Raw genomic sequence first — 27,437 nt, 5'->3', positions numbered from 1 at the left:
CTAAAGCCCTTATCTTTGTCATGTGCCTAGGAGCATGATGTCAGAACTTCTGGGGGAACTGGTGAAGCTCAGCGAACAATAAAAAACTCACAATCAATCCCAGGCACCACTGCGGCACTGGTGCAATAAAGCTTTGTATTTGAATTAGCCATCAACTCTCACACAAATGCTGACAGACTACTGCCCACTGCCAGAATTTAGTTAATCAGGTGAAACTTAAAAATGTTATTAGTTGCCCAGTATCTCTTCTCCCCTCATGAAAGAATTACAGAGTCACACATCATTTTTCTTTCCTTATAACAAAAATCTAAGTGAAATGATGCTGTTGAACAAAACAATTTTCTGAGTAACCTGTCACTGTATATTGGAGAGGCCATTCTCATCATAAAATGTGAAACTACGCAAGGGTAGGGTTTTCATTATTCCTACTTACTTTATGAGAGACTAATTGATAATTGTTTTCCACACTTATCAAAAAAGCTTTGCATGGGAGCTTGCCTGGGAAACTGGGCTAGTCATGCATGACTGCCGACTTGATGACAGTTTTATGAGCTAGTACAAAATGCTGGCATACCCACTCCCAAGCCACCGCATGGAGGGGAAGGGGCTAGCTAACAGCATTTCCTGTGTTGAAGGTTGCAAGGATGTCTTTTACGGTTCTAGCCAGACAAAAATATCAACATTAAAGCTGCTACTCAGGCATGCTTAGTACAGAAAAATACTTCCCCATCACATATATGAATTTGTGTGTCTTCCCCAAGGGTGTAGGCATTTATACCATTATCTTGAATGTAGTTAAAATGTCACATTCTGACTGAAACAAGGGAAATGCCTTTCATTTCTATCAAATCACTTCTCACTTTGTCTCCTCATTGTTACAACTATCAGAGATGGGAAAAAATATGTTGGACTGACGTGTGATAGATGTTAATTTTCCTACATGTATTAATTGGAACCATTTTTTTCTAAAAGAAGAAGAAAAATCTTTATTCTTATTAAAAAAAGAGTGGATTTTTTTATTGCAAACCATTCATTTTGTACTTACATTGTGTTGTATCTGTTACTTCCAGGATGTGAGAGGTCATAATAATTGTGATGAAAGTCCTCCAGTGTTGAGAGTATTGAAGTTGATATACTGTTGCCATTGGTATTGCCATTCACATTCATTGAGCCATTGCACAGCCACCTTGCTTCCTCGGTCCGTTTGTGATGGTGCTCTTTCCTCCTCCGATCTTTCTCCAGCACCTTCTTCATGCCTCCAAGAAAGAAATAGTCTCTGCACGCGTCTCTACACCACTTTATTCTGTCGTCTGCATGTTTTGCAGACCAGTGTTCCTGGGCAAGATGCTGCATAGCATAGGCATACTCTCCCAGTGATTCTTCATCCTCACAGTGCTCATTCCAGATCTTCTCATAGTCACCACCAGCTGCAAAGAAACAAAAATGAATACAAATCACGTTAAAAAGAGTGCAACCCTACAAACATGTACTTTGTACATTAGGCAAATTTTCATTCCAACTACATCTTCACAAGAGTTATCTTGAACAGCAAAGTTTTCAACACATAAATAATCCTACTGGAAGAATCCTCATGAAGTGGGAATCATATAAGGAAAGCCCAAGGGAAAGTTGTTTCTTTGTACTAGCTGTGCTTTGCTGAATATCATGGCAGATTCCAACATGGACCTACAACCTATTCCAATAACCATATTCAATTCAATACATTGTGTGTTCACAAAATAACAGGATATGCATTCAAATGTCTAAGCCAGAATATCTCACCAAACTCCACATGATGCAGAAGTAAAGCAAGCATGTTAAAAACTCTTGCTGCCGAGAGCACAAAAATAATGCAGCACTGAGACTTGAGCTAGAGGACTTGTGCCATCTTATTGGAAGTAATCTTGGATATATAGGATCCAACTGCTCTCGGGAACAATACATCTTTTCATTTCAGATAACCTTAGCTCTTGACAAATTTGATTACCTCAATTCTGAAGTTCAAGTCTCATTAAAGAAAGGCAAAAGTTCAGCCTTGCATCTGTCATGTACATGAACGTACTGGTGCATGTGTGTGTGCGCACGTGTGTGCAAACAGTTTAATGCTATCTTGCTGCAATGTTGAAAGAGTTCAAAGTCTCCTAACAAGATTGCATTGTATGCTGGTAAGACACTTGAGATAAACCTGAACAGCTAATGCCAGTGATGGGTACTACACTTGACTCCTCATTATGTACCATTATATGTTGCAATTAACCCGTTGAGGACGGGCTGGTTTTACTACGACACACATTTCCCATACACACTTCCCCCAGTTTACTAGGGACTCATCCTCAACGGGTTTAAAAACAACAGCATATCTCTGGAGAGTTAAAAAAAAAAAAAAAAATTATCACAAGGTAACCAATTTACTTGTTATAAATCTGAAGGCAATTTATTGAAAGCCCATACAATGTATATTCACTGCACAGGTTACTACTCAGTATTGCCTTTCAGTTTCACTGGAGAATGGAAGACTCTTCACTTCAGAGACTGGGGATGTATTTCAGCCAAATGATATTGTATGCAAATTTGGGAAGCGAAGAAGGCAAGAAAATATGATGTGTCAGCCAAGTTGGAGTATAAGTAAGTGCAAACACAATTTGACTCTACAATCAACATTTACACACAGAGAGCTAAAATAAACACTTGAGATTCTATTCCAACAGAGTAAAGAGTCATACACATGTCCGTCCGTACTCTCACTCTCACATGGAAAAGCATGCTATCACAAGGCAGAAACTGGTGTCACATAATTCTAAAACTGTTTGTTTTGACCAGATTTGGTTAGAACAATTAAGTAAAATCCACACTGTTCTACACTACAATAATTAGCAAACTGCAAGGATTCATTCGTCTTGAAGACAACCGACTCTGAACATCTTTATAGTATTACCAGAACCTCTGCCACAGAATCGCTAGGGCAATTCCTTATGATTAAATTTGAATCTAAATCCCATGCTGTAAAATTAGACAAAAACAAATTGTTTACCTACATGCAAGGTAAACAATTGATATGAAATTCATAGTACCTGGTACTGAAATTCATAGTATGATATCAAAATATGAACTGAATTCAATACATTATCTTCAGTGCAGTGGTACGTTTGTTCTTTGATTAAAGCCATTAACATCCGACACTAGTGACAGGTCACTAGTGTAGTATAATCTAGTATAATCTAGCATTTGGACTGTTGGTTTCCCAATGAAAAATCAAAGCAATTTCAGGGTTTGACTTCTGCACAGCGACAGGGCTGTGTAGAACTCCTATACTACTTACTAGACCTATAGTTATTTCAGGGTTACAGAGAGTTGAGTACACCATGTATTGCTATGCTGAATAGAGCACATTCTTGCATCAATGGCAATATCATGATCAATGATTACAAATTTTACAGGGCTTTAAGTCACCTGCTCTAATTTACAAAATCAAGTCAAAAGAAAAATCGAAGTCAAAAGAAAAGTCTGACAGGTCTACCACGGTCCACAGTTAACTTGTAGAGAATGTTTCCAAATGATTGATGTCCCAACTTTAATATAGGGACAATCTAGATTTTACAGTAAGACGATCTCACACGATGCAGAACTTGCCCAGAACTCAATCAAGCTTGTTACCCTCGTTAGTTTCTGCCAAACATTCGCAGGGTGAAATCCAAGCTTGTAGAAACAGTAAATTTCTATTTTAATTAACTTTAACAGTGTTAAGCGTTCACTATAGTAATGACAGTGTCTGCCCCCCCCCCCCCACACACACACACATAGATCTACATGCACACAAATAAAAAGGAGAAAAGAAGAAAACAAGTTTGCACAGACGCAGGGCCAGGGCTGCCTACAGGTCTTGAACATACACATACCTGTTTGGTAGAAAGAATAAAACGGACGGTTTCCCAAGGTGAGCCCCTGGGGATGAGCGTGTGAAATAAACGTAAGGCAGCACGTCATTGTTCCACCGACAGTGTTTGACTGTTGCTTCACAATCGACAAGACCAGATCGTTTTGACAAAAAGATCTTAAAAGGTCTTAAGTTCAACTGCTTGGTGACAACTTGGGTTGCGTCTGTTGTTACGTCCTGTTACAAGAAAATGTCACGATCTGGTGCCAACAGAGCAATGACGGTTGATGAAGCGAAGACTGCCGCTACCTGGCCTGTCTAGTAGCTAGCTGGTCTTGCTGTTCAAGCAAGCAAGTCGATGTCCTCGCTTGCCGTACTTTCACTTCGTATTTCAGACAAAATATTGCAGATGCTTTACAAATAGTAAATTCGTAGACTGTAGTAGTACTTGTAGTTACGTGTCTTTGGAAGCGCTTTATCGATATAAATGTCAGAAGTTCAAAGTCACAAGAAGACAATAAAGGCTAGATGATGCAATGATTTTCGGTCCCGTCGTATTGTCCCTTGCCTTGTTCAGCCTTGCACTTGACACTGCACTGCATTCACAGCTCACGCCACGGTTTTGATGGAATGGTGTTGAAAGAAAATTTACTCAAACATCCGTACAGTGGGCTAGCGTGAACAAAACCCTCTGCTACACAAAATTCCAGACTTCTAGGATAAAATCAGCTGGATATCCCACTTGCAATTGCTTGCTTCAGACTATTAGCCCCAAACAGCTTGACCCGTCAGCTGATGGCTGCTACTTCTGTCCGTTACTGCAGAGCAAGTGAACCAGCTGTGAGCTATAGCACAGCAACCCGCACAGAGCAGGCATGTAATACAAGGCAGGCTTTACATGTACGTGCAGCAGAGCACCCTCCACAGCTTAGCAGACGATCTTTGTGCACCAGCTGGTAATCTTCCACTGCGACTTTTAATAAATATTCAACAGCAATGCACATGGGCTGACACACCTCTCAGAGCCCACCAATCAGCGAGCCCAATAAATCAAATAACAATCAGCTGAGCCGAGTTGGGAAAATAGGTAGAAATACAGCGCCATTTGATTGGTCACTGTAACACACGTAAAATGATATTCACATAGAGACAGCTGCTTATTGGCTAATGATTGCGTGAAGCCAGGACCCTTGGGGTAAAAGTTCACTGGCATCGATATTTATAACGGAAAACTTCATGTGCGAGGTAGCAACAGTATAATGGGAGACGGAGCCCTGCATTATTTCTGTATTCACGGTTACTCCGCTGATACAATTTCTCATAACAAAACATGTAGAAGCATCTCGAAAATATGCCTTCGAAATCAGGCTATCGTCATTCTTCCAAATTACTATTTTGCGTATGTGGGGTGCATGTATATGTGTGTGTGTGTGTGTGTGTGTGTGTGTGTGTGTGCGATATCAGTCATTGGCAGAGTTGACATTTGGATATTGTGAGGAAGAGAAAATCTCTTAAAAGAAAATAAGTTATATTTGCATGTATTGAAATGGTAGTGTTATGAAAAAAAAAAAAAAATACTTTCATCCCCCTCCCCCGGCGTCTTTATGCTTTCCCCTTTCTTATCACAATGGCAATACTTGATATCTCCTTTTGACAGGTATTTTTTTTTTGTGTGTGTGTGTGTTTATTTCAAAATAGTTTTATAATTTTGTTTGTGGGTTGTTTTTTTTTTTTTTTGTAAAGTAGGCCTACAGTGAATTAATTTGGATTAGGAATTATTATTTTCTTTTTTGGTGTGTGTGTGTGTGTGTGTGTGTGTGTGTGTGTTATATTGGAAACTGAGTTGTTGTTGTTTTTTTTTTTTTGAGTGGTTGTGTTTGTGGTTGAGCAATTTTACCTTGTTCTTTTTTATGTCTGACACAATTCTGCACAGTGACATAATTTATCTACTTGAAGTACAGTAATTACATGACTATTCACAACACACAATCTCTTTTGGAGGCCTATGTGGAGGAGGAAAAACATTCAATGACTGAAACCTAATGTATTATTATTATTATTATTATTATCATTATTATTATTATTATTATTATGACAATGGTTTACTTTCAGCAATTCAATTCTTCATTATTTGCTTGTAATTCATGTCTCAGTAGTCTTCCTCATTTTGACTGCACACAAGGCACATTTTAAAATCTAGTTTGTGTGATAAGAAATTCAGGCATCTGATTTTTTTTTTAATAAGAATAATTGGATGAACACACATAAAAAAGGCATTTTCATTACTGTATTTCACAACTTTGCTATCATCAATATCAAAATATATTGATTATTCACTCCATTTTATCTTCTGTAAATGTAGTGATATGTAGATGAAAAAATGTACAAATTATCTCAAGACAAATATCATAATTTGATGACAAAGTACAAAAAATCAAGTACATGTAATGAAATAAAAATGCTTCAAACATTTTTTGAAACTTTTGATATGAAAAAGAGAAACATTGTAATTATCTAAAATCAAACAGTCTAGTAGCTCTGCCTTCAGACTATGTGTATGAACGAGAGGACAAGACATTATCATTTGACTTCAGTAACAACTCTGAAGTGGCCAGACTAATGAACTAGCACTTCTATGAAACACAGATTACAATTATCCACCATACAGAAAACATAAATTCTGAGAATTAGATATTTTTACAGGAAGTTCTAAAAATTGTAAGGTGATCGGCAGGACCGTGTTGTTGTGTTGAATATTCCATGATCACATCCTCTTTCCAATCAATTGCCACAATGTACAAAAAAAAAAAAATAATAATAATACTTGGTTACAAGGCATTTGCTAGGATTTAATGGAACTTTGATATATGGAAATGTGCATATAATTTATGTCATACTATTTGATAAAAAAAGAATTCTCTACACAACTACAGAAGTTTCATATTGGAATGTACAGCTTTCCTGTAAGAAAGCTCTTACACAAGACTCATGATTTCTCAAGATTTATCTAATTTTTGCTAAACATGACCTATACAGGAATACACGTTGTGCTAGAAATTCCCGCTTCTGCAAGTGATGACATCATGATACATTCTGCGATTGCCATCTGCTCGAACAACATGGACCAGCCGACCGTTGACCCAGGGATGTTCCATTCTCGCACGCATCCGTAGCTGGGGTATGGAGAGGGACAGGGTAACTGAGAAAATACACATCCATACACACAAGTGACACACACTGAAGCACATACACAAATATACCGTCGGTACACACTGGATAGAAGTGTTAAGTGATTTCTACCAGTTTGTGTGTCTTCTGACAAAAAAAAAAGAGAGAAAAAAAAGAAGTGGTTGAGGGATTCCACCCATCTGTTAGCAACCATGTGCAGAATGAGTCACTACACTGAGGTGGAACCAGTCACGTACTTCCACCATGCAGTAAGAAGTGGGGTGATTCTGAAAATGCTCATGAACTACAAACTAAAGGAGGGAGGGGTATGACATCATAGCCAGCTATTTGAATATTGAGTACTGACTGCATAATCAAATATGTTCACGGTGCGTCTTTCCAACCTCATTATCAAACAATACCTGCAGTGCTCACATGGGAAGCTGCACGTCTGCACTGAATACACTATATTTATGAATTGAGAATGCTAGCTGCTCAGTCAACACATGCTGCAATTCAGGTGCAGACTGCATATCTGTCCAGAGCAAGTTTGGGAAGTAATCCAGCAATTTTGCCTTTGATTTTGTCATTTAAATTGCCTCCAGCTTTTTGTGTCTATGCAATATTGTGAATTTCATCCTTGTCTTTTAATCCTTTTTGTGCCAGGGACATTGGAAAGTGTGTACAATACTACAGGGTATTCTGTGCCAATCAATACTCAAAGCGCACAAAGGGTTAAAGGGATGGTACAGTATTGGTGGAGATGAGAATTGGGCTTTCATACTTTTTGCGAGATACCAAAAAACAAACAAACACTTATGATATAGTACAGAGCATACCATTTTTTACCAAGTTTATTTGATGAAAATCGGGTTTGGAATGACTGAAACATCCAAAAACAAAGTAAAAAAAGCGATCATAATAAAGTGTGGGTCCCACACTTTATTAGAATCGCTCTTTTTTTTAATATCTTGGCCATTTCAAAACCAATTTTCATCAAATAAACATTGAATTCCTCATAGAATTACATGCTCTTTCATATTTCACAAAAAAATGTTAGAAACCCGAAATTAGGCCTCAACCAAAACTGTACGATCCCTTTAAGAATATATCCTCATGTACACCACACTAAAAATATACTGTAATACGTATCCAACCGACTAAAAGCATTCAGCTGTCACCTGGGCTGAAGGAATCTCATCAAGTGCAGGATCTTGTTGTAAGTGCCCAGTAGAGTGGTCTACGAATTAAATAGTCTTGATAAGTTTCATACAACGTACTTGTTCATGAGGTCATTTATCACCATAATGTAGCAAAATATCTTTCATTATGTAATTTCCCTAAGAAAAAAATTCAAGGGTCATTTTGTCATGTTATGGAAATGCCAACAATAATTGAAAACTAAATATGGTTTTGACACAATAATAAAGTCATTACATCGATGCTTGCAAGGACACACTCTATATCAATTGGCTCTCCCTAAAACAATATGGATTTTATTGCAACTGATTGACAAATTGCCCTACATCGACGTAAATATTCGTGAATTTGAATAATATGGATTTTGTTTTCTAAATTAAACACCCATGACTAAAAATGAATAGCTAAAAACATGGTGTTCATTATAAAGATAAACTGAAAGGTGTATCAACCATGCAATGTATTTCTGGATGATCAAGCCCAAGTACTACATGCAGCTACTGCACAGGAAAATAATCTTCATATATACTGTCTACCTGTTCTGAATAACTCAGTTATTCTACAGAGTAAAAATTTGGTATTCTGCTGACCTTCAAAAAATTATGTTTAAGGCTGAGCTGAGAGGAAAACAAAATATAGGATGTGCAGACAAAGCATAAAAAGAGGTTTGTTTTTCTTCTATTACATTACTCCATCATGGAACTGTTTATATTAATATTCACTTGACTTTCCAAGCTTATTCAATTGATTTTCCAAATGTGACAAAGTTTTGTCACGTTCTTTGTATATCACTAAAACTTAACCCATTGAGGATGGACTGATTTTGGTAAAACACGCATTTCTCATAGACACCTGCTCGAGTATACTCGAGACTCGTCCTCAAAATGTGTTCAAAGGCTTCACGGAAATTGACCTTACGTAGGGGTCACTGTAGGCAAGCTTGAATTAATATTTACCAGGGTATCTAATTTTTGCTGTGTATTCGTAACAACATTAAATTCTTTATCATATGACAACATCTATAAATCTATAAATGGTATATCAGTCTCTCTCTAAGGCCCATGAAGGGCTTCTCTAAAACAGATTTGGCATAAAGTATAAAGAACAAAATCACCAAAATCCATACAATAATTCAATTGCTCCTTCCTAAATGAAAACATGGTTGAACTTAATGAATGAATAGACCCACTGATCCACTGTTTCAAGTGCAGAGAAATATTTCAAAGCAATAGCAACTATAAAGGTCCTGTTTACCTTTGGGAGCAGTGATTTTAAAAATGTTAAAGATGTCACATTTGATGTATATGCGTAGGTTTGTTGTACCACAAAATATCCTACCATATAAAATTTTCCCAACAAAGCCTAAAATATAAGGAGATATCAGTATTTTTCTCAATAAACCATAACTGCAGACAGTTTAGTCTGGAAACATCTTTATTATAACTATTGTTCACATTTTGTATATTTAACAACACTTAGAATTGATTTTACTGATTCAAATTTTTACAGTGGATGTTTTTACCTATAAATCATATTTTACAACTATTTTAAAGCACTAATGTTGGGTTTTTGTCTCATCTGCAAATGGTAAATTATGCCTTTAACATGTAAGCTAATCATCAATGGTAGCTAATCATCGACGATAAGATCTCATCCCTGAAACTTCGACACCTGTCCACACAACACTTAATTCTCAAAACTGAACTTTTGAGTGAGGGTCCCGCTCAATGGTAAAGCCACAGAACCGAAAAAAGACATGCACACAGCACTTATAGCGATAAACCCGATCATGGTGCGACAATACAGTAGTGCACAATATGCTCTAGAGGTTGACCTGGAAGCTAAGGGGGAACAGGGTTTACAGAGAGGTCATGCTAACTTTCTAATTATTTTGTTGATTCTTGTGTCTACACAATGCTAAATTTCAAGTGGGAGCCCCCCCCCCCCCCCCCAATCTTATTGTGGACACAGCATAAACCCTACAAAGTCTTGAGGTTCTAATTGTCATCTGATCTTTAACCCATTGGCCCGAATTCTCAAAGCTGGAATAACTATTCTGCGGAATAGTTATTCCGGGGAATAAGTTATTCCACCTTAGAGAATAGATTCCAGGGAATAAATCGCATCATTTTACGTCACGAGGGCCTGATTTGCATAAGAGGCGTAATAAATTGGCGGAATAAGCGGTGTAATAAAGTTATTCCACTTTTAAGAATTCGGGCCATTGAGGATGAGCTGATTTTGCTATAACAGGCATTTCCCACAGACACCTGCCTAAGTATATTTTGGACCAGTGTTCAACTGTTTACGATTGCTATTTTGTTGTTGTGGTTGTTTGTTTGGTTTTTTTTAGTGGATCTACAAAGGGCTAAACTACAAGCTAGTTGTGGAAGTTTAAAAGTTTCAGCTAATCTTTGAGATTTAGTACATTGCCTGAATGTAACTATTATCTTTGGACAGTTAATCAGTGAGCTTACTTTCAGCCACAGACACCCTTACTGTTCAGAACAAACTAATCAGGAAGTAAATTTCTGTGGCGACAAATACTCTCTCCACTGAGTTGAGTAATCACTTGTTGTCTAGACTCCTGTGGTTGATTATGTAAAGTCTGCTATTACATTGCACATTTTCAGTGCAAGAACAGACACTATTATTTGAGAAGCACTGACAACATTAAAGCCAAATGTCATCTGTATAAGAAATCATCTAGGCTGAGGGATACTTCCTTTATGATGCTAACAGCTAGGCACTCTTGCTTGATCACTGGTGCTGGCATTTCAGTCTGACATGAAACTCCTCAACTATTTGCCACATTTCCTGCAGATATTATGCAGTGGGACGATGTTAATGGAAAACTTGGCCAACTCCTGCGGCACCACAATAGATTCCTGTTGCACATCCCACACATGAAATTGCAGCCTTCAACCTTCATGGAAGAATGACCACATAAGAAATTGTCACAGGTCTTGATGACAAGATTGCTCACCATCATTTGTTATGATGTTTCTAAAAAAGAATAATGATAATCACTTGACACAAATATGCATAACCGCTCTCTTTGTTTCAAATGCTGGAAGCATCCCTCCTTTAAACGAAGCTTTGATGAAATTATCTCACAGAGAAGAGTCCATTTGGCACAAAGAATTTGCAAAACATACATATCACATTAAACGTCTACTCTGTACCAGGTTTATACCTTTAAAAGGGCCTATGCTGTTGATACAATGACCATATACTTCTATGGAAGCCAGCTGAAAAAGAACTATAAAACATGAAGGGTAAGTGTGCATTTTAATTTCACAGATTTTATGAGTTTGTATGCACTGAGTGCCAGTTGCAATTCGCAAAAATTTCAAGCCGAGAAAAAGACATCTGCTCCAATTTGCAAACATTCTACATGATATAATGACTAAAAACCATAACCAGTAAGTTAAGGTCCACAGATCTAAAATCTTTCTGTCTCCTTACAATTCATAAAAGTTTTTGACACATGCTACTCTGATGATTTTAATTTTTGCTATTATTCATATTGTAGGATCTTGGATATGTGTGAAAAGTAGAAGACACTGAAATATATTGTATACCTGGTATATTTTTGGTAGCTTTATGTTTTTAGAATTTTGCATGTTGAGGGATATGTAAATATTGCCCGTCATGAAATAAATTATTTGTACATTATCTCCTAAATGAGAAATCCCTAACTTTTCTCCAGACAAGGGAGAATAAAATTTTCTCATTCTGCCTAGAGCTGTGGTTCTCGATTGTGATTTCAACTGCCGACAGTTCCTGAAACACTATTCTCACATAAAATTGCTAGGCGTTTACAGTATTGCAGGGGCTTCTTAACATGGTAACCCTCTGTTCTTTAAATAGATTGATTCAGAATGAGAAAGTATTTCACACAAATTTGGGGATTTCTGCAAAGTAAAGTTGTAGAGTGGTCCAAGTTGGCTATTCAAGTGATCTGAAATACCTATCTTTCTTCTCTTCAAAAGTTGTGAGGCATTTGTTATTCTCATGAATCATAAGTGGGGCTGGGTATCGAGGGTATTGGGTTGCATATCAAAACCAAATGAAGATGCCAAATGGACGATTATTCTAAACGATCATAGTGATAACATCATATCAACATAGGCTCATTCACACTTACGGTGAAATACCACGGTATTTTGCACAGTAATTTCGTAATGTAAGTGCAATCGAGAGTCATCGAGATTTAAGTTTTTTACCTAAACTTTAGGTTGAAGAACAGCATGTGAACATAACTAATAAATATATGAGAGTGAGAAAGGGATATCTTCACAGAGAGAATCAGTCACTTGTGGTTATGAGTTTTGCTTTCCTGGTGTCAACTTTCAGAAAGTGAAATATGAAACTCCTTGAGTTAAGACAGCTGTGTGCTTAGGGGGGAAAAAAGAAAATAGTGCTGGAGTCCCTGGGATATGCTTGAATAGCAGTCTGACTTAAAATCAGCATTACACCTCAAACAATAAATTGGAAAGTGATTGGTTAGTTTGTCTGTGCATGTCTACTGGAATTTTTTTTTTAATACTTGATAGGAAATAAAATTAATGATAATTTTTATCTCTTTTTTTGTTCCAAAGAAATACACATTTCCAAGAGGTAAATGGGGGAAAAATGCAAGAAGTATATATTCAAATACCTCACATGAAAATGTTTTTTGCCATTTGCTGTTCACAATAAGAAACTCTACAACAACAACCCCCCCCCCCTCCAGTTCGGGGGGGGGGGGGGGGAGTGGCTAGGTATGAAAACATGGAATCATGCACATCATAAGCTCTCCACATTTTTTTTTTCTGGAAAAAAATAAAACCCAACAATAAAAAATGTAAAAATATCCTCAGGGCACAAAAACCACATGAAATATGAAATTTGCCTCCTCTGAGCAGTTGAGCAGCAGAGAGTTTCCTCTTCTTTTTTTTTTTTTTCTTCTTCTTTTTCTTTTTCTTCTTAGCCCCGACTATGGCCTAGCCCTGACAGGAAAAGGGGAGCGACTTAAAGGGATGGCGAAAACTTGGCACGGATGCCAGGCCCGATGAACGACAGACTCACTCCATATAAGACTTGGCTAACTCCAGCAACACACCTGCAGAACTCTGTTTCGCATCCCACTCACAACCTTTCCCAAATCAGGGCCATGTCAGATCAGTTTTAAAGGGCTGAAATTGAAGTGAAATTCATAAGCTTAAATCAACAAGACATGTGGATCACATTTCTGCAACATAGACAGAGTGAAAAGAAAAGAAAAAATATTTTAGTAAATATAGTTGTGGACGTTTTTCAGCAATTTTAAACTTTTCTGTATCACGTTCTCAGCAAAGTTTATATATGTATATATATATATAATATATATATATATATATATATATATATAAATATATATAATATATACATATATATATATATGTATATATATATATATATATATATATATATATATATATATATATATATATATATATATCACAATCAATCTAGAAAACCATGAATCTGGGCAGATTACATTCATTGAATAAATGTGCATTCCATGGATATTTTGGGACTTCATGAACGATTTGTGAGTTGTAGGGGATTACAAAGTGGATTTCAGATTTAAAGTGTGAATGGGTCTGATCTGATTAAGAAGGATCATATTCATGATAAATGATACATATGACACAAGATTATTCACATCTCACATTGCAATATGGAAGAAAGATCTGTCTTAATTTGGAATTATTACTCACTTTTTGGAATATCAAATATGCTCTTACTTTTTAACAATTCCATAACATATGTTAAAGTTGGTGCATTACCAGTAAAGTGCTCACATGATATGTGGGAACACAGCTGAAGTGCAACAAAATCCAGTGCAGTATTCTATTATACTTTTCAGTCCCACTGCTAAATCTGAACCATCAAACTGCATAATAAGATTACATTTTGGCTGAAAAGCTTTCAATGTCCCTACCTAATATCTAAAAATGATGATTATATACAGAGAAATACCCCCTGTTCAGACACAAACCTATCAATACCAAAACTTGATAAAGAAACAACGTATAAAGAATCATCACATAGCCAACAGACCGTTCAGATGCTAATCTCAACTGTTCTGGAAAACATATAGATGTGCAGTTTCTCACTGCACATGTTGTTATGGTCATGATATCACTGCTAGTGAGAGGTATAGCATCACCTTACACACATGCTCACATGTCCACTTATACCAAATTACTGTTCTATGGTCACCACACATTCAGATGCACATAGATATAATGGAATGCTGATTCCTTCATTGAGTTCTATTTCGAAACGATGCTCTGACCGTCATTTCGTTATACATCATTTCATTACACATCGTTTTCTCAGTCAGTGTTCAGACGTATAAATTCATAATATATCTTTATCGTTTTGGTACCGCTATACCATTTTGGTATAATTTTTGTTTTGTTTTGTTTTGTTTTGCGTCGGAACACCCTGTCAATCACAGGGATTTTACCCCTCACAAACCATCCCAGATGGATTCTGATGATTGCGCACTCTGAACATTCACCGTTGGGCAGTAAAAATGTAGTTTGTTGGACTACATACATGTAGAAGGGTGGCATTGTGCTGGTGGTCATAAGGAGTACCATCAGCCACTACTCACTCTCAAATGGTGTTAAGAAAATAGTTTCAAGTTTAAAGATCCAGTGCGTGGGGATACTCTGGAGTGGGAAGGCTAGCCTGGCTCGAATAAGTTCGTAACGAATCAGGTATATCTTTATCACTGATCTCTATGTAAGTACACACACAGCTGAAAGATCTTGACTGGAGTCAACCAATGAGCATACATTACAATGAACATACTGGTATTTGTTGAAGGCGCTACTCGTGGTTTTCAATTGTACCCCAGTGAGTAGCAAAAGAAAATCAATTCAATTGGGCCAGCCATATTACCAAGTCTTTAGCAGTCCAGTCTATTTTATCTTGGCAAAGGCAGAGTCAAAGTAGGCCTCTTCCCACTTCCCTGGTCAAAGGCATCATGATTTAACTTGTTCCATACGGGAACCTGGTGGCCTGTGTATTAAGTCTATGGGGATTTCAGAATTCAGTATCGAACGGGTTAATGTGAACTGTACACTGGGTTTTGTGTGGGTTAATTTGTAGGAGTCCATTTCGTGGGAGCCCTGCTAATCAGGGAGAAAAGTTTGTTTCCCCAACTCCTCCATATTTAGGCGGGGACACCGTATTTCAAATATTACATCTAAGGCAGTCCATACAAATTACCAGTGATCATATTTGACCACTGAGAATCAAAAAGATTCTTCTTGATCACAGGGAAACTCTTCTCATGTGTAAGTGGACTAAAATTATATGATGCTTTAATGTTAGGCAAACAGAAAAGCGAAAATTTTGTATAATTCATGATTAACGGTCACTATCACATATGCGACTTACCCCTAATAGTGTCATTTACTCCCTGATTGATCAGCAAATTGTGCATCTTCAAAAAAAAACATACGTTGTGAGTCATTGATTCAGTAATGATGACCCCTCATCCACAAAATCACACTATCTAGATCCTAATAATTTCACAATTGAATGTCACGGCAGAAATAACATTACTTCTTATTGGATTCTTACCAAAAAAAATAGTAATTTCACAAAATTATGATGGAAATAGTATGAGTTCTTTTTTATTCTTACAAAACAGAACCTTTAGAAAAGAAAATATATTTTAGAGAGGATATGAGTATTAGAAATGAATAAACTTTGACACTCCTGCAAATTAACAAGAGATCTAGGCAAACAGACTGTAATCAGTTGTATTTTCACTACTAGTCATTGTATAGCGACAAAATCTGTTGACGAAATGATACAGAATAAACCCTTTAATCCCTCTTCAACCTCCTCTGCCCCCCCCCCCCCCCACCCATCCACACACCTGCAGGGAAATTAGTTGGGAAGTATCTGCATATTTATAGGATGTGCCTCTTGACGTCTCGCAGATCTCCGCTCCGAGATACCGTTCAGATGTCGCTGAGATACAAAACGTGCTAACCAGTCGTTTGCTGATATCTTTACAAGAATCGGGAGTTACAGAAATACAAAGAACAAATAAGAAACCCACGCAATGTGCCCATATTATCATAATGAATAAAACACTGCCATAAGATCTACTTCACATTTTTTGGGGTAAAAAATATCAATGTCTGCAGTACATATTACTTGATAAGTACTGATTAAATCTTTCTAAATTGAGAGCAGTGCAATGTCAATACACAACATGCAGAGCAAAATCTAATTGTTATCAGGGCTTAGTGTGTTTACACACTTGCATGACCATCTCAAGTATCTGTCAAGATACTGTCAAAACACTCCCAGCAGGAGGCAACCCATGAAAATATGTGTATGTAATGCTTATTTATAATAAACACTGCTAAACACAAAGCTCCACTTTCATTTAAATCATGTGATCATAAAATTCTAGAAGCGAACTAATTTGTGTACTTGATACATCATAGATTTTGCAAAGGTATAATCATTGAGAATTAGGACTCACAATTTACCAGTGGTTGAATTCATTACTGAGATCTAGTGCGATGGCATGGAAAAAATATCATCCTATTCAAGCAAAAAACTGAACAGTTTTCCACCTTGGAGACAGTATGAGATGTATTTTCAACACTAGAAGCAATATTTGTCATCATTTGTAAATAAATAAATCAGCTGACCTTCACAAAGGTATAAACACAACAATGACATATATAGCATATGCGATACATTATTTGTCGTGTGCACAGCAGTACAAACAAACATGATTTTAGCTTATTTGACTGTATTCTCCTTCAGGCATTCATCCAAGTAAAAACGTTTTGAATTTCCCAGTGAGACATGGGCAAGATGCTATATGGTTTGTTAATGTTGGAGGAATATCAAGTCAGACAGTCACATATCATAGCATCCAATATGAAAAGCAAGTTACAGGAAAATTCCATCCTGATAATCATGCTGCCTTGTATGAAAACAGAAAAACCAGACATGTAAATCAGTGAAAATATGGTTTAAAAAAAAAATCATACAGGTACAAAATTAATGGGTATGAACTGTACAAGTTTACGTTACATGGAGTTACCAAGTACTTGAACTTCTCTCTAAAAGTCTCTAGAAATTTTAAAAAAATACTGCATTTTTTTTTCTCAGATTTTTCTGTTTTCATGCATACCAACATGATTTCAGGCTGAAATTTCTCTTTCAGAATATCTATTTAGTAGCTACTTGCATGGTACTCTGACCAGTGTAGTTTCGAGCATGCATTGTCAGTAAATAATCAACATTTGGATTGTTAGCAAGCCTGTCCTGTTCTAACGCAGTGAAACATGGCCAACCCCTGGCGATAGATATTGAGCCAGGAATAACAGTTCTGTGAGGGATACTTTTCTGTCATACTACATCCTGCAAAACGAGATAATTAGTGAAGCCACCTGACACACTCACAAAGCAAGTATCAGGAGCACAAATGCAGGCTCTCACAATCTGTGCACAAACCAACAGAAAGAAAACATTGAAATATTACTTTTTGCACAATCATGAACAGAACACATCATAGCGCATTTCTGTCAATATTGTCCAGGGTAGAAAATTTGTTAACCTCTAAAATTTACCTAAGCAGTTTCAATTAAGTAGTGTCAGTTAATAGTACACTAAAAGTTGCTTTAATGTATTTCAACAGAGCCAAATTGGGGATAGTCTGAGTTATGACTTTTCAGCCCAAATTTGAATGGTATAATATTTTTCCCCTATCAAATATCTATTCCTATATCAAGTTGTCCTTGTCCAATGCTCTATTTGACTGACTTATTCATAGTTATCTCTTTGAGGTTAATCCTCATCTAAAATCAGATACCTGAAATGTACAATGTCCTTCATCTTGCATGGTTGTTTCCCTCCAGAATGAATAAACTTGAAGAGAGAAGCTCTAGATGAAAGTGGTAGGAGTGTTGGTATGAGGTGACAGATACAGATGTTAGAGAATCTAGTTTACCTATACTAGCTCAAACTTTCCATGATTTGTTGTGTTTTTCTATCCCTAAAAACAACTCATTAGGCATGACTTCCCCCATTAAAGCCAAAGAGCTCCTGTGCCCTTCAACCACTAATGAGCTACATTAGCTGACAAATTAGTGTTGAACTTTTCAAGCAACCCATTCAGTGACACACTTGATTCTGCTGTAATCGGCATTACAGTTCAAGTCTCACGAAAACAAATATCCTCTGCCACAAGCGACAACCCTAAAATTATACAGTAGGGGGTCACAAAAAGAACATCTGTTATTGTGTATCATGGTGGAACTCATCCAGAAAACTAAATCAATGAGGTTTTAAAGAATTTGATTCATGCTTTAACATCACAATAGCATGAGCAGGGAGGTGGTCCACCTCCCTGGCATGAGAACATTAAAAGTTTGTTTTCTGCCATTCAAAAAAAAACAAAAAAAACAAAACAAAACTACCTCGTCTAAGTTTTGGCAACATTTTGCATGACAAAATCAATGTACCATAAATTATTTCAAGCCATTATGAAAAGGAATGACAACTAAGGCTCAACCATGTTGTATGTCTCAAACTTGAGTGCTGTACACAATTCTACTAAAAACAAAGTAGTGCTGAAGCCAAATCTTAGAGTTATATCTCCATATCATTATCATAGCTTTTATATCTCCAGCAACAGGTTCTTACAGCTGGATTCACATTCTGCTTCTTCCACATATAACATGGGTGAAAATTTGTATTTCTTTACACATTCTCTTCTCTTATGACCGAACAGGTTAACTTGAAAGAACAGTTTTTATTCTTCTTCATAAAATTTTAGCAAATGACTGATAAGAATGAAGACAAGCAGATTCTATCAAACTACAGAAATACAGTTCAAATAAGTAAGTCTGTTTCTGCAGAGGTGTACATCCTTGCACCTGCTTTCACAAACAACCTTTGGATGTGTTCAAGCACTCAAAAGCAAACAGAACTATACCATATTGTACCAGGCCATTCAGGGCACTTGCATGCTCTGTGAAGATAGCGTACTTCAAGATCTGTCGTTCAAGAGAATCATTGCTGGAAAACACACCTCCTGACCGTCATTTGAATTGCGTCTTTCAAATAACCCTCTGTGATCCTAGTTTGCATGCGCATGCCCAAAATGCCTCACGATTCTAATGATGCATCACTAGAATAATTGTTCAAATGATGCATTTTCTGCCCCTGCGAAAACAGTCTTCAGACCGCAAGACCTTTCTACCTATCGCATCAAGTCTCATGCCTATGGGGTCTCTTTGGCTCACATGCCCTCAAGCTTTTTCTCATACCTCACCAAAAAAATAAATTTAAGAAAATACACGCAGACACACAGACACAAAAAAACATGCATTTCCAACCACCGACATAGTAACATTTTTTTTTTGGAGACAATATACATATGTATATATTATTATTTGTCAGAATAAGCCTAAATACTACATTCAATCAATGCTGCACACTGGCACTGGTCAGACGGTCCCTGACCAGTAAAAATCACTGTCAGACTACTAACTTTTTCTGGAATGGTCCAGTAAAAATGGAGAAACTGGGTTCTACTGGTCCAACAGACAGGTTGGACCGGTGGAAAAAATGGGTTAGTGTGCAGCCCTGATTTCGTACGCACCAGATCACATGAATTACAGCTTAAAGATGCTCAGCTTCCTTACCGTGGGACACCCCCGTTCTATTACTTCAGTCATTCAGGTTGCACTAAAATGGCACAAAATCTGATGTCTTATCTTCTCTAAAACTTCAACAGCTTTTTGTAAAAAATCAAAACAGCAAAAGAAGCATGAAAATTGAAATGATATGCTGGGTAAGAATAAATTATTTTCTTTCCCAACAAGATTCACCAGATTCCTCATCAAAAAAAAAAAAAAAAAAAAAAAAAAAAATCATTATCATTACAAACTCCATTAGGGATTTGTGATATCTAATGCAAACAAAGTAACCTTTGAAACTGCATGAGCAATATCCAAGGGACTGTACAGTACTGGTTGAGGTGAGGATTCAGCTTGTAACATTTTGCGAGATATTCAGAAACCACTATGTGAAATGTTAAAGAGCATACAATTCTAAGGGGAATCAAATGTTTATTTTGATGAAAATTGGTTTTGAAATGACTGAGATATCTAAAAACAAAGTAAAACAAAGAGATCCTAATAAAAGTCATGGCCTGTCAATTTCATTAGGATCGCTTTTTTGGATATCTCAGCCATTTCAAGACCAATTTTCATCAAATAAACATTGAATCCCTCTTGAAATAACATGCTCTTTCATATTTCATAAGAGGTTTCTCATTATCTCACCAAAAATGTTATAATCCTGACGTTAGGTCTCAACCAAAACTATACGATTCCTTTACGGGATAACCACTAAACTTTACGAGAAGATCCCCTAAGATCATGAAAATGAGTATATACTGTTCACTTTAAGCATGGGGGGGGGGGGGTGGGGATGAGAGAAGGCTTTAATTTGCCAAAGTATGGCCTGCTAATGTTCAGCCATGACTGAGTCTATTTTTGTCTTCACAGCGGGGATGTACACACGCTTAATGGCGAAATAATGAAAGCTGAAGTAACAAATATTCATGACGCGTGGCAGTTATGGACTTCCCCTGCATCCGTTCGTCTGAAAACAGTGTATCATGAAAATGACTGGACTACCATTGTTGAATAGGGCTCATAAAAATCAATCAAACATTTAACACAAACTTTAGTTATTTTTTCCAACAACAAAAAAGACAAATGCCTATATCTTAAAAGCATTATTTACCATTTGCAGATGAAACAAAAACCTGGCTTTTGTGCTTCAAAATATTTCTGAAATGTGATTTAGGGAAAAAACAATCAGTATAATCAATGTTAAGTATTGTTAAATATACAAAATGTGAACAATAGTTACTAAAATTGTTTCTAGACTAAACCATCTACAGTTATGGTTTATTGAGAAAAATGGTGATATCTCCTTATATTTTAGGCTTATATTGCAATTTTTTTATATGGTAGGATGTTTTGTGATACAACTGACCTACACATATATGCATCAAGTGTGATAATTTAAACAATTTTCATATCACCGCTCCCAATGGTAACTTACCTTTAACATTGTCGAAGATTTCTTGCCTTTCCCTTTCAAGTTAGCTTATATACCGATGAATACACCAAAATGTAAAACAAACCAAAAATAGGAAGAACGAAAAGCAACTGAAGGGAGTGAAAGGAAGATGAACAAATAAGGATATTTCCTGCGGAACACATGACGATGACGTGTCCACAGAAACTCCCTTCCAAACTGTTATAAAAGATCAATGAGTGCTGCAAATGTTAAAACAAAATAAAAAACCAAAACAAACAAGGAACTCAAGTTGTAAAACAGGAACCAGAATTGCTTCACTTCCACTCCTGGTTTTGCTGACCTACATTCCTGTAAAGCCTGTCAAAACGTTTCTCTTTTCTATCACAGACTACAAAGACAAGAAAATGAAAAATACAGAACCAAAGGATTGTTTTTTCATTGTTGTAGTTGTTGTTATCAAAAGAGAACATTCAATATATTTTAAACCTCAAAAATGTGATATGCTAACTCAGTCAAACCTGCCTTAGCGGCACCTGTCTATAGCCGCCACTGAAAAATCCCTCCCCCCCCCCCCCCCCCCCCCCGAGAGAAAAGCCCTGTTAAAGACCCTGTGTATAGCGGCCACCTGTCTAACGCGGCCAGCGGCCAAAAAATTTTTTTTTCCCGCGGTAGATTTTAACCTGTCTATAGTGGCCACAGAGCCGGTAATTCAGCGTGTTTTTCTGACTTGTGGCCGTGCCAGACATTCATGGGCAACTTTCAGTGATCGCCACCGCTGCAATCGTCACTTATTCAGTCATAATAATGCACTAGTGTTAAGCTTTCTTCACGACTGTACAACATGCTACTATAATGTATATGCAACAATTCATGAACACCGGCATTGTTCAATGCATGAAACACACGTGTGCATATGTACATGTACATGTACACTAAGTACATATTATACCTATGCGATGTATACAGCGATGATACATGTACATGCATAGGCAATGCACACATATAGTTGGATAACCTGTCTATAGCGGCCACCTGTCTATAACGGCCACTTTTTTCGTTTTCCTTGGGTGGCTGCTATAGACAGGTTTGACTGTATTTCTTGTCCAAATAAGACCATTAAATATGCCAGTAAAAAATATCCCAACTCTAAAAAGATCACAAAAATTGACACACTGCCAGAGATTTTGCAGGCCAGGTTGTAATTCTTTTAACCTTCTGCAAAGTTCGGAGAACATTTTGCAATGAGAATTCTAGCTGCAGACAAATGATGATATTTGTGGAGTGATTTTCACAGTTACTCCAAATGAGCACATGCAAAATGTGCAGCTTATTAGCCAGTGTACTAACCAAATTCATACATAACAGAAAGTAATGTTTTTGGAAATTGATTCTCACAAAGCGATGCAATAAAATTAACCATTTGCCGGTTACTCTTGTGTGTAGACACGCACACAAATAATTGTTAACCCTCGCCATACACATCATGATGCAGGAAATTAGGCCCACTCAGTGTTTTTTGAAACTCATTTTAAAATTTGCCCTGCGGTCCATGAATGCGTGGCACGCAGAAAAAAATAATAATAATGATAACAATGATAATATAATAATAATAATAATAATAATAATAATAATAATAATAATAATAATAATTATTATTATTATTATTATTATTATTATTATTATTATTATTATTATCATTACTATTATTATTATCATTATTATTATTATTATTATTATTATTATTATTATTATCATTATTATTTCTTTTAATCCCATACTGCATCTAGCCACAGTAGGTCAGCTGCTCATGGTAATATTCCCCCTGCTTTTGGAAAGAGTTAGGTCTGTTCTTATACTCCAACTTGCAGATCAGATTTCCCATAAACTCAATTTTAATTCCTAATTTTTCAATTCCCAATTCATAATTTTAGAGGCCTGATATTGACAATGCACTCACAATGAAAGCATGAGTCTCAAAAAGCACCCTGTCTTTCCCCCTCTTTACATCCTTGCTGATTGAAAATGACTTGCATATTTACAAAAAGCATTTTCTTTATAGCAAAAACAAAAGTTCTCCGTACCTTGATGAAATGTATGCATCATGGTTGCCAGAATAAGGTAAATTTAGTGAGCAAGAACAGGCGTGATGACTGTGATTACATAACATTCCCTCCAGTAATTTCCCATTCAGGGTAGAGTAATCATCATAAGCCATTAAGAGTTGCATAATCACGCTGATCAGGTGCCTCTCTGACGCCAGAGACCGTTATCTGACCTAGATTGACAGTTAGTTTTAAAAGCTCTTGACACTTTGAGCTCCCACAGCATCATAAAATCTATGGAAAATATGGGCATTTCATTTTCATATGGGCATTTAATTAATCTGCATCCACGTTAAATATTTCTGGTTTTCATGAGACTGTCTCGCCTGTCAACTGCAACCAATAAATGAATGAAAAGTTGTAACCACAAAGACAATGTATTCTGCAAAGGGAATTTCTAAGAACAGACCACAGAAAAATTTTCCAAAAAAAATATTGAGCAAATTTCAAACCACATTCATGGTGGCTTTAATAAACAGAGTAAACTGTAAAAAGCAGAATTAAATGTGTTTTACCAGTATCTAACACAAAATAAGAAAGTTCTATAGTTTCACATGTTTTTGCAAGACAGTGGTATAGGTAGCATCATATATATGCAAATTAAGTGATGTAATGGCCTTACAAGCCTCCCATTCACCTATCAGAGTATTCACTAAATTTCCTTGTTTTATTCAAAAAGAAACCAGACCAATTCGCTCTTGCACAAAGATTTAGATGCTCCATTCCGTATGTGATAACTATATGATACCATATATGCCACAAGAACATGGCCCGTCTTAATGAGGCTCATATGTCTTGACCATCAACGGAGGAAAATATTTGCACGTGGCAAATATTTTCAAATTTAGTTCTATCCATCGCAATATTGATATTATGAAAAGTGAAAATGTGTTGAATTTTCTTTAAATTTGCTTTATATTGTTGTCTACAATGATGTCATGACATGCAGTAGTCTCCTTATCCAGCGATGACAGCACCAAACTGCAAAAATTTATAACTTTTGAATCAATTGTCCGATTTTCCTCAAACTTTCACAAATGTGTTCTCATAATATTGCTGTTTTCTCACAATCTACATTTATATTTGGGCTCTGGTTTCCCTTTACTCCCTTGAGTGATCTCGCTTGTGAAGAGAAAATGATCAGTAAAACTTGTGTGCCTGCGCTGTTTGTTCAGCCAGACAAGATGAGATATGGGCATGTTGAAACTTGCCTCAACTTCTTATTCTGGATAAAAAAGAAAGAATTCACCGTACCATCTATTTGTTCTAAACACTGGCACTATGTTCAAACAGCTGACCATCTTGCCAAAAACAAGGCATCTAGCCCTAAAAACAGCAATCAGCAAGTCTCAACAAGTCATGTTTTTCCAACTCTTTTAAGCTTGAATTGTTTCTTTTTCCTAATCTATTTGCTCTGGTAATTAAAGTGCTTCTGGGTCTCCTTATACAAGTAGTTTTCTGACTGCCAGTATGAAATTCATCTATTTATCAAATATTCATTGTGAACTGAATGGGACCATCGAAGGCACATATTCTATCTTTATTCAACTTTCTGCATAGATTAATATATTCTCTTTTTTTGGAAAAAAAAAAAGATTGACACAAAAATTTGGGATATGATTCGACTCAATATTGTGACTGATATTGATTAAGACAGATTCATTTAAGAATTTGAATGAAAATCCAGTTTAAGGTTTTGACAAATCACACAATCATGTCATTGTATTTTTGAACCATGCACTGGAAAATGGGGGAAAATGGGATGAGTTTTGGTAGTGAATGAATATACACCATAAATTCTTTAAAATCCCATCAGTAACCCACTGAGGACGGACGGATTTTGCTATAGCACACATTTCCAACAGACAACTACCCGAGTATTCTCGGGCCTTGTCCTCAATGGGTTAAAGCCTCCCCCTCCCCCCAACATGAAAGTGAAATTTTGCTTTCAAAATGATCTTTGACATTTAAAAACAGCCGTACTCTTGCTCTAAACACCACAGGTGGCTACAAGCAAGTTGATATAAGGGCCATACACAGACCCTCACCCCAACTGGCCCCAACCCCAAAACAAGTCCTCTTCATACACAGGCATATCTATGAAAGTATGAATGTCATGATCGTCATGATCGCTGTGACAACAAGTGAGGTCAAATATTTGTAGCTATCAATCTCACTGTGATTCCTCATGCCAGGCCACGTGAAGACCGCCTTAGTCTGCTCGCCAGACTCATATACTGCCACTGCTTGGTTTCGGCCCAGAATCCGACAAACACAGTCCTGTCACTGTTTCAAATATGTTGTCTTTCGTCATCTGTCAAGACTCAGAGAGAAATCAGTATTGTCAGCGACACTGTCAAAGATGACAGAGTAAATTGTCTCTTTTTCAGACTTGCATGAAGCCTAGCCATATTCAACTGATAAGAGCTGTGGGATTATCTGACAAAATGGGGCTTAAGTGTCCTGTTGTTGACCACCCGAAACCAGAGAAGACCTTACGATAAATCGGCAGCGGAAACCTAGGCATCTGTCCAAGGCCATGATACGATAAGTTAATGCCGTGAACTCGGCCTATTTTGGGGTATGTCAGAGATCGACAGAGCATGTATCTGAAACATTTTAGAATGGTTCAACAACTGAAACTGACTATGAAATGCATATTTTTTCATCTTTTAATTTCATGATTATGTTTAAAGGAAAACTACTTTTATTTTACTGTCAATGGTGCCAATTAAAGAAAAACCAACTGGGTCTGTTGCCCTCTATGATAAATCCACTGCAACTCTATACAAACCAATCTCTAAAGACACTTCCATTTGTTATCATTGTGACATGTCAGTTTTGCGCTTGAATTACTTCCTGCATTGGTATAGAGGGGAAAAAAATATATAATTTGTTTTATTGAAATTATTTTCCCCAAGAGTCCTTGTGCGAGTTTCCTGTGGCCAGAGTAAGTAGTTGATACAGCATCATGAAGAGGATGAGTCAATATGGCACTAACTCATCATCAATATCATCATTGTTGCCATCATCATTGTCTCATTACCACCACCATCATCATCACCACCACTACGTGACAGGACTGTGGCTCTAACACAGCATGAGTACATAGTAGTCCAAATGGGAACAAATTTTGTAACGAGTTCAAATTTATCTCATGCTTTGGAAGCCAGAAAAGATGAATCCCTGAATCATTAAACAACTTCAAATCAGCAAACTAATTATGCCAAAAATACATACTCACCAATATGATCTCCCTCTATTAATCTATTTTTCATTGATAGGATATGGAAACAATAATTCAAACAAAATTGAAAAAAGAGTGAACAAAGTTGACATATAATGTGTGGGTCAAACTTCCTCTCATGATTTTGTAAAATATGGACATACTAGCTAATGATAATGATAAAATATTTTTTAGCCACATATTCCTTACTAACAACCTTGTGAGTCCAATGAATTAAAAGCATCATATCTCATACATTTTCTTGACATGAAATCCAAAGAGTCTAGGTTGAGAGGCCCACACCACAGTCTGCATTTTTCTTGCTGAAATTAGCTACTAAAGTTGTTAGTGAGACTGAAGAACTGGGTAGCCATAATGTCCTCGTGAGAGGCGCTGAATGTCTTCTACCTGTCCAAGCAAACTTTTGTCCACATACCCCCTCCCCGAGTGCCAACACTCTGTTTGGGCTCATTTCAGCTCTCATATGAATACTCTCTTTGACAGCTCTGCAGAGACCAAAAATACATGGAGCTGGGTGCTGCTTCCCTGGCTACCTAAAACTCATTAAGACAGAAAGTGCAATGCTGAAAAGGACATGGTTAATTAGAAAATGGTTCCTGTGGCATCGACATGGAAGCGAAAAAAAAAAAAAAAAAAAAAACTGACGGGATAAATCAATCAATCTTTATTGGGATGAACAAAACAACAACCAGAGGTGGAAAAAAGA

General features: G+C 36.7%; 1 protein-coding gene across 1 annotated transcript in view; it reads right to left on the bottom strand.

The window, feature by feature from the left end:
• The window catches only part of LOC140246141 (S-adenosylmethionine sensor upstream of mTORC1-like), a 104,838-nt gene that overhangs the window by 2,457 nt on the left and 74,944 nt on the right, over positions 1-27,437 (bottom strand). Inside the window, exon 3 of the mRNA XM_072325577.1 lies at positions 1,046-1,427. Coding sequence (XP_072181678.1) covers positions 1,046-1,427 — 382 coding nt within the window. The remainder of the gene's footprint in view (positions 1-1,045; positions 1,428-27,437) is intronic.

This window comes from Diadema setosum, chromosome 2, assembly GCF_964275005.1.
Source record: "Diadema setosum chromosome 2, eeDiaSeto1, whole genome shotgun sequence".
In the NCBI taxonomy this organism is placed as follows: Eukaryota; Metazoa; Echinodermata; class Echinoidea; order Diadematoida; family Diadematidae; genus Diadema; species Diadema setosum.
Note: the sequence above shows the minus strand (reverse complement) of the source record. Positions and strands in the feature narration are given on the sequence as shown.